The sequence below is a fragment of the Centruroides sculpturatus genome, unplaced genomic scaffold, assembly GCF_000671375.1.
Source record: "Centruroides sculpturatus isolate CEXI.00-Female unplaced genomic scaffold, Cexi_2.0 scaffold377, whole genome shotgun sequence".
Taxonomy (NCBI): Eukaryota; Metazoa; Arthropoda; class Arachnida; order Scorpiones; family Buthidae; genus Centruroides; species Centruroides sculpturatus.
In genome coordinates, this window is record NW_019384711.1 from 306,404 (window position 1) to 315,650 (window position 9,247).

The window sequence follows — 9,247 nt, forward strand, 5'->3', positions numbered from 1 at the left end:
TATCATATATTAACAAACAGAGGCCTTAACATAAAACTGAAAATAAAAATCCTAAGGACAATGATCTGGAGTGTACTAACATACGGATGTGAGGCATGGACTCTTACGCATGAAATGATGGAAAGAATTAACTCATTTGAAATGTGGTGCTTGAGAAAGATGCAAAGAATAAGTTGGACGGAGAAAATAACAAATGAGGAAGTTTTGGACAGGCTGGGCTTGAGGAGAAGGTTGCTTATAAATATCCAACAAAGAAAGGTACGATATGCTGGACATTTGGCTAGAGGATCAGGAGGACAACTACTAAAAACGGTCATTGAGGGACTGGTGGAGGGGACAAGATCTAGAGGAAGACCCCGAAAGACTTGGAGAGATAACATCAAAGACTGGACTGGAAAGGATTTAAGAGAAGCCTGGAATAGAAAAACATGGAGAGGAATAGTTCATCAAATGCAACCCTCTGTAGAGAGGATGCCACTGGATAGATAGATAGATATGGCTGTTGTAGTAAATTTTGTGCGTGTTGTTTTTCAATACTGTCTGTTGAAAGTATTTGTAGTATGGTTTGTGGATGTCTAATAATTTGTTTCTTTGCAAGCTCTTGATGTATTTGCTACTTAATTATATCTATGTAAATTATCTGTCTAGCTTGCATCCAGAAGTGATGTGTTGTATAATTTCTGGCATGATGTGACATTTTCTGCATGTGTCATTTGTGAGTGTTGTATCTTTGAGTATGTGTTTTCTGTAGATTTTAGTATTTATGACCTGATCCTTTATGGCAATCATGAATCCTTTCGTCTCCCCAAAGAGGCATCCCCGATCTAACCAGCTGTTTGACGCAATTTTGTCAACAAAATCCTGGGCCAGGCCATAGGAATGTCTGCCATGGAGTGCCTTTCGTACCCATGATTGCTTAACGGTGTCTATGCTATTTATAAGTTGTGTCGTGTCCATACGTTGTGATTGTAAATTTAATGGTGTATTATTTGAGTTTGCTAGAGTTACTGCTTTATGTAACTGTGACGTTTCTTGTTTTTTGTAGAAAAACTCTCGCAATGTCTGTATTTGTTTGTAGTGGAGGTTAACTATGTCGATCAGGCCACGTCCTCCATCTTTACGTGGAAGGGTTAATCTTTCTATGACAGATTTTGGATGATGTTGTTTATGCTTAGTAAGTGTTGTTCTTGTTTTCATTTGGAGTTGCTCGAGATCTGTGTGAGTCCAATGTATAAGTCCTAAAGAATAAGTGAGTAGTGGGATGACATATGTGTTTATTGCTTTAACATCATTTTATTTCACCAGTGAATGAAATACAAGCATAAGAAAGACAATGACTGTGATAAAAATATATAAATAAAACTTGAAATTAATAGAATATGTAAAAGTTCACGTCATACCTTTCACCTTATGATGGCACACCGGTTGTGGAACACTGAGATAGATGACAAGCTATTGTTAAAGGGAAAGTATGCTATACAGGGCAAGCCACTACAGTACTAATTTGAGGCGGAGAACATATATTTAAAAAATTAAAAATTGCAGTCCGTCATTGTGACCATGTCACAATAAATAATTGCTCGTTATTAGTTATTTTCCGTGCATTTGTTTTTTATATGTGTATTTTTTATTATTGCTTTTAAGGGTCTTTATTAAAATTGTTTTTGTTTGTAATTTGAGAGAGATCATTTGTCCTAGTGACACTTTCTGTTGTATATATAAAATAAACAAATAAATAAAACCATTTTTCAAGATGAGAGCAATAAAATGAAATAATCAACACAGAAAGTCAGCTATTTCTGTAATAACAAAAATCCTCCATTTTCCTCTTTGAAGAGGTGGATTTCTTTGACCCGATCTCATATTTTTCTTTGGGCCACTGCTAATATTTTCCAACAGACTACATTGCATTTACACGCTAATTACCATTTTTTTCACTTCTATTCAAAAATTACAACTACACAATTACCATCTTTAATCTTCTAGGTTAAATCTCCGTTTATACGGGATGTTTTAGTTTGCTGTCTGCATCTCAAAATTCTGCGACTTTACTCCCAACGCTTTCATCAGATTCGTACACTCTCACAAAGAAACCTCTCAACTCTACGAAATTTACTTCTGTAACTTAAACCAGCTAAACCAATTAATCAAAATTTGTTGTATTTATTGACAATTACAAGCAAGAATAATTTGAATGTGTAATTGGATTTCTTCGTTAACTTATCACAAAGAAACGCAACTAGAGAAAAATACAGTACGCGTCTTGTACTGTACAGCTTTAGCGTCCAAGATAACAAATAACAGCACAGGTAACATCACTGTACAGGCTATCGGTATCGAACCCGCAAATAAATTTCGGAATGGATATAAACCCGCCATATTCAAAATTCTAGTGTAACGTCACAAAGTTACCTCGGTTACTATACATCATTATGCGCTAACTTATCAAATACAGTATATAAAAAAGCGTGTTATTTGAATTCAGATAGTGACAACTTTATTGTTATCGATTTCGTCACGCAAAGTAGTTGCGTATTTTACAAAGGAAACGGGTCGAATTGAGAGAAAGCGTTTAATAACTTGTTTACATAAATTTTGAATTTTATATTTAAAATAAAACGCCTTATTTCAAATGTTTCCAGAATGGATTTCAGAAACACGCGTTTTCATTATGCTAACAATTAATAAAAACGATAGAACAAAGCATAATGTAAATTTATATATTACAAGCAAATAATGTATATTTATTTAAGAGCATATTTTAGAGAATAAAAGTGAAAAATTATAAAAATTTCGCTGAAACCTCTTAATTAACTTAATCAGAATTTTCAATAATGGGGTATGAATACTTTAATGTTAATTTTTGGAATTATTAATTTTCAAATAACTTTTGTAAACATTTTTTATATACATATATGTGTCTAGATTTAATGTGAAAGAAAATTGTTTATATAAAATAATTTTGTTAATGATGGACCAGTTTTATAAAATTATATTTGAATATAAAAATGAATAGTAACAATAGAATAGTAAAGAATTGCGTGTGTAAGACTCACATTACAGAAATTTTTCATCGATTTTCATATTTCATTCTGAAGGATCTATAAAACTTTTTTCTAAAAAAAACTACTACTAACTACAAATAATTAAAAGCACAAGGTTACACAGTTTATATGGTAATAAATATCAAGAAAAAATACCAATAAATTACTAAAAATCGATATTATGACGATTTTTTAAATATATTTAAGCTTTACAGTGTTTTTTCTTTAATAAATTAAGCCTTTAAACTAGGTTTATAGAATTTTTAAGGGTCACGAAGATCCTTAAAAAGATTTTAATGTTTAAATTTTTGTAAACATTATAAATGTTTAATTAATATTTATCTCACTTTTATAGATTGGTAAGGACATTTATATTACGAAAACCATAATTAGATTTGAAATAGTATTCAAGTTCGCTTATTTATGAAGTCCAATAATAATATAAATTTATAACTACAAATCTCGAAAATTATACTTTCAATACACACGATATACCATTACGTTCCATCATTTCCAATAATAATAATGCTTAACGTGACGTTCCGAGGATCTTAATAAAATAATAAACAAGTTCATACAACGCGATAAACCAAATCAATTGCTTAATTAATAATGATATCAAAATATTTAAAGTTAATTTAAAGTCACCCATTTCATTTTTAAGAAGAATTATTTAGAATTTGTTGTAAACATATCAATTTTTTCACATATATAAACCAAAAACTGTTGTAATATAAAGTCTATTGAAGTGCGGAGCCTTACAATATTTATACGAATCCCAAAATAAACTAACTTGTTTTACATAATGAACAATAAAACTTATGAACCAGTAAATGGCTCAATAGTTGCCAAGTGGATAAAACATTCGAGTTTTCACTGGAGGGCTGGCGGAGTTTTCTGGGCTTTCTTTTACGCCTGTTTCTCACAAAAAAGTCCTCCTGGAGGCAGATTGCATTCGTGTTGCTTGCTTTATCCCATCAAACATGATCCCGTAAATATCATCAAATGGACTTAAAAATGCCAATGTTCTATTTGTAGTACCCCATGTCTTACGACGACTCACTTTATTAACTCTTGTTTTACAAAATGAACTATCGATACCACCTTCTGTTGCTGAGAAATGTTTATTAAACAAAACACAAGCGTTTTCAGCCTAATACAATATGCCATATGTGCCAAGTATTTTAAATATGGTATGTTTTTTTTCTTGGCGCTATGTCGATAAAATATTACATAGTTCAAAGTTTATTTCTAGGAATAGAACTTCAATTCATCACACTGTGTCTACGATACTGACTACGATACCGAGTTTACAACAGCTAAATCTACGGAAGAGTAGGGTTCGATTTACGACGGCTCGTTTAGCGACGGATTTCCAAGAACCTGTTAGATCGTGGAAAAGGGGATCTTTATTTCGATTTCATACATTATGATTTGAGTAATATAATATTCATTTTGCAAAGGATCATTGAACTTGGCAAGACTAGAATTAAGATTATTTATAGGCTTATTCTATAATTGATCAATTGTGGATTGAAATGTTTATAATGTTTTTTATTATTATATGTCATAATAACGCAGTTAACAGAATAAAATAGTAAAAATCGTTTAAATTATGCAGTAATTCAAGTTAACATTGCATTTAGAGAAAACAAACAAACAGCCAAATATATTGCAGAGCTAATTTATTCCATAAACAATATACGTAATTGTAAAAAATAAGCTATAAATATTTACTAAAATCAGGAGAAAAGTCATAAACTCTATTGAAATTAAGATTCTATATAGGCTACTTATAATATGTGTATAGTGTAGCCTGTTCAAAACGGAAAAAGTATCCGGTACCGTGCGATTCCGATTTATACAGGTTTTACTGTATATAGACCTATAAATAATGTCACAATTAATGCAAATAATAACACATGTTTTGGACAATATTCTTAATAAACAAATTTTTTAAGCAGACGAAACGTGGACTAAATATAAAAGAAAAGAAAACGACAGAAAATTTTCGAAACTTAAAAAGCCACCATGCAAAGTTACCTATAAAATAGGAATAAAACTAACCGGAACCGGAATGACGTAAAGCCATTCGTTAGACCATAAAAGGTACGATGTTCATCCTGTTTCCGATATACGAATCGAACCGCAAATTTAAAAATTAAAGCAACCACAAGCGGTATCGATCGCATTAAATGCATGCAATCACAGTCGGGATTCGTACTGATACTCGATGCCGTTCTTTAGATCGGTTGCCATAACAACCTGTTGATTAGAAGTGATCAGCAACCCCAACAATTACGTCATTAAAGTTTACCGGAAGAAGGGTGAAAGTGTTTAAAGCGCATGCTCGACCAAAGATGTTAGTTATTCGGGAAAGATCAGAGGTGAGATAATAGAAAGAGAAAATGAATTAAAGAGGAACACGATGGGAACATGTCTGGCCGTACTCCAGAACAGAAACGTTGTCCAACCCATGATAACCCAATGGGGTTACGGTGTAAATAACGGTAAGTTTGCCAATCCGGTTACCACGCGATGCCGGCCAAGCGCAATTTATTGACAGTTAATACCGTTGCTATGTTATTTACGTGTTTGGTTTGAAAACAGAAATAGTAATTGAAAGTATAAAAAAATTAGTTTCATCATCAGTCGCAGCTAAATTTTATTTTAAATCAATTTAAGTGTAGCGAAGGTTTAGACCACAATTTACGTTGTGAGCAATCATGAGAACCGTCCGGCAAAACATAAAAAAAAGCGCCCCCTTACATAATTCGATAGGTAAGTCTTTTATTACGTAAGATTTACGTAGAGATTTGTTATTATAGTAGTAACCTAATGAAAATAAATCGTGATAGTAAAAATAGCGTAACTATTTACTATGCATAATATTGAAATTAAATTGTGTATATATTAATCTATTTATTTGTCACTAAATATATAATTCAAAATTAATATTATAAAGCATTGAAAAAATTACAAAGAAATTTTATGCAATTATTTAAAATCATTCTAATGAATTTAAAACATTTTTTCGATTTCTGGTTCGTAGTTTTAAAGTTCAAACAGCGTTTTGGGTTTGTTAATTAATGGTAAGATTTATTTAGTGAAATATTCGAAAACGTCTACCTACAATTATATTTTTGACGAAAAAAATATTATATTTACTTCTTAAATTTTCATTAAAATCAGATCGTAATAGCAACTTTTCAATGGGATCAGCAATTAAAAAAGTAGTTGCAAACAGGAAGTTTTTAACTCGTTACCAGAAACTTCTTACAAATTGGAAATACGAGGAACCAGGCGATGTCCGCAAGTAACGCGTTGCTTAGTATTCTTGTAGTATTAATTCTACAATTTGCATGCAAAGATGAATTGATCAACAATTATTCTGATCTTTTATTTATAAGAATGTATTAAAAATTAATCTGGTATGAAGTTTTCTAGTTTTGCTGTTGGCATATAAAACTAGTAAACAATTTTAGCTTTGACACGTAAACCGGTAGATTTTATGGGTATTTATTAACACAGATACATTTTTATACTCCATTAATATGAAATGAGTCATAATATTTTTATGAATAAGTATGGACACATCTAAATGCAATAGGGAATTAACATATGATGGACTTAAAAATGTCGGAAATTAGTTGGCGCTTAATATTTTATTTAATGCATAATTACTGTATTTCTATTTAGGGTAGAAACAGAAAGGCCCCAAGCAGAAAACTATGTAAATGCTACAAAAACCAACATATTCAGTTACGTAGCAGTAATATAGAATTTCTTCGAATTTGTATTAATTGTTTAAAGTAAAATGCTACATCATCGAAACGTCGTATTTTAAACATTTAAAGTAGATAATTAATTTTTAATACATATTTTATAGGAGCTACTTACTCTCTAGGGTCTTATGATGATCAATCTTCGGTTATGTAATTATATATACTATTATTTTATGTTTTATTCTTAGAAAAGTAAAAATATTTTATTTGAAACAATAAGATCATCATCTAAAACTAAACTATAAAATAAGTTTATGAGTAATAAAAGATGATAATTCATTAATAAATTACTTATTTTTATTATTTGGAATTGCAGAAAAATCATTATTTTGTGGCTGGAATCTGACGTCATTTAAGTTTAATTACACTACATTTATAAAAACTTTACATTTAAAAAGTTATATTTGCTACGAAAATATTTAATGTTTATTGATCTGAAGTGGACCGATGATACATCACATCTGTCAATATTCCTTCAGTATATTGACTTTTATCCATTTGTTAGAATTAATTCAAGTGTAGACAAATTTGAAAATTATTAGTTGAAAGGTTTTCTACCGATTTTTTAAGTAGAAAAATATTTCATTTTCATAAAGTTCAAAATAATTTCTAGTGCCATTAAACTGCACGTGTATGTGGAGTTTAACATCAGTGACATTCCCACCGATATAAAGACTGTCAACTCCCTGTGTATAAAAGATTAATAACTAATAAGAAGAATGGATCTTCTGGAAGAATTCATTTATAACATTTGTATATAGATTTGAATAGAAACGGTCAATATTCTGGTTATTTTCTAATAGAAGCAATATAAAAAAATATTGTCTAATGGTTGCCTAGTACATGTATCACTTTCAATATAAATAAATTGTATAGTACAGAATTAAAAATTTATATAAAAATTGTGATGAATGCCATGTTTACAATTTGTAATTGTTTACTATTATGTAAATAAATTGTTAGAAAATAATCAATAAATGTGAATTACTAATAATGATAAATAAGAGATATATTTATCATTTAATATTATATAATTAAATTAGTTCTTTCTATCATATGATATGCTTCTTACTATGTATCCATAAAACAATGCTTTATAAAGGATGGTTTGTATCAGCAACAACTTCATGAAGTTGTTGCTGATACAAACCATCCTTTATAACTATATTTTTTCTTAAAAAAACGCTTCAAATTTTACTAATAAACCAACATTATTGAATTAATTACTTATTTTTAACACCATTATTTTAGGTCCTAATCACTGGTACAAAACACATCCAAATGCATCTGGCAATAAACAGTCTCCAGTGGACATAGTTCCATCCTTAGCCATACCAGATGCATCGCTCTTCCAAAACCAGATCAGATGGAGCTACCATAAAAAATATTCTAAAACGGTAGTCAACAGTGGCCACGGATGGACAGTTGAATACGTCAGCACCAAAAACTGTGAGATTTGTGATAGAAATGATACACCAAGATATATTATAACGATCATATTGGTTTTGCATTTTTTAGATTTTGAAGGCGGTCCAGCTGTTAATAGATATATTTTGGATCAGATACATTGTCATTGGGGAAAAAGTAACGAGCGAGGATCAGAACATACTATCAATGGTTATCAAATGGCTGCAGAAGTAAGCATTACAATTTTCTTGAATTTGCTGTCTGGTTGTTTGTTAGTTTGATTAACAGCCATCAACATCCTTTGTAATATCAAAATTATTACATATCAAATAGGAAATCATCAATGTTTATTGGTTTATATTAACTGGGGAATGAATTTTGGACCTTCTTGTCCCTCACTGACTCACAATTTTGATGATCCATTTTTGAAAAACAACCGGTAACTTTTAACCACATAACCACAGATGTTAACACCACTAGAACCATATTTTCCACTTTCAATCATCTGAAGTTTCAAAGTACATTTTACATTGATGATTTCCTAATCAGGATATATTTCCTATTCTGTGTATAATAAGTTTTGTATTACAAAAGATGTTGATGGCAGTTAATAAAACTAACATTACAATTTTGACATTATCAATTGTCAAAACTGTAATGCAAACTTTATTATACAAAATTTAAAATTGCTGACTATTAATAATCAAAAATAAAATAGCATTTTAAATAGATGAAAACATTTACAATATGCTGACTTAATGTCAATTTCATTTGATTTCTGTTCCACTTCATAATGAAATAGCATATAATATGGATTTTTCTTAATGTACAGTACATACTGTATATAATTGTAAATGTTGGGTAATCAAAGAAATTATTTTATTGTTCCAAATAACAGTAATATCAGATTTAATTATATAAACCAGTTATATCAGTTAATTCTTTTATAGTAGTGTTCAAATTATTTTTATAATTATTTTATTTCTTCAAAATCAAAATGCTGTATAGCCT

At 30.0% G+C, this 9,247-nt stretch overlaps 1 protein-coding gene across 4 annotated transcripts in view; it reads left to right on the plus strand.

Moving 5' to 3' along the window:
- The first annotated feature begins 5,418 nt into the window (after positions 1-5,418).
- The window catches only part of LOC111627823 (carbonic anhydrase 1-like), a 6,599-nt gene continuing 2,770 nt past the window's right edge, over positions 5,419-9,247 (plus strand). Inside the window, exons 1-4 of one of the 4 annotated variants that reach the window (XM_023371469.1) lie at positions 6,065-6,136; positions 6,237-6,356; positions 8,081-8,278; positions 8,348-8,466. In XM_023371469.1, coding sequence (XP_023227237.1) covers positions 6,257-6,356; positions 8,081-8,278; positions 8,348-8,466 — 417 coding nt within the window. In that variant the 5' untranslated portion in view covers positions 6,065-6,136; positions 6,237-6,256. Of the gene's footprint in view, positions 5,555-5,696; positions 5,826-6,064; positions 6,137-6,235; positions 6,361-8,080; positions 8,279-8,347; positions 8,467-9,247 lie in introns of those variants that run through there. The other 3 variants (XM_023371470.1, XM_023371471.1, XM_023371472.1) reach the window with 3 other exon arrangements.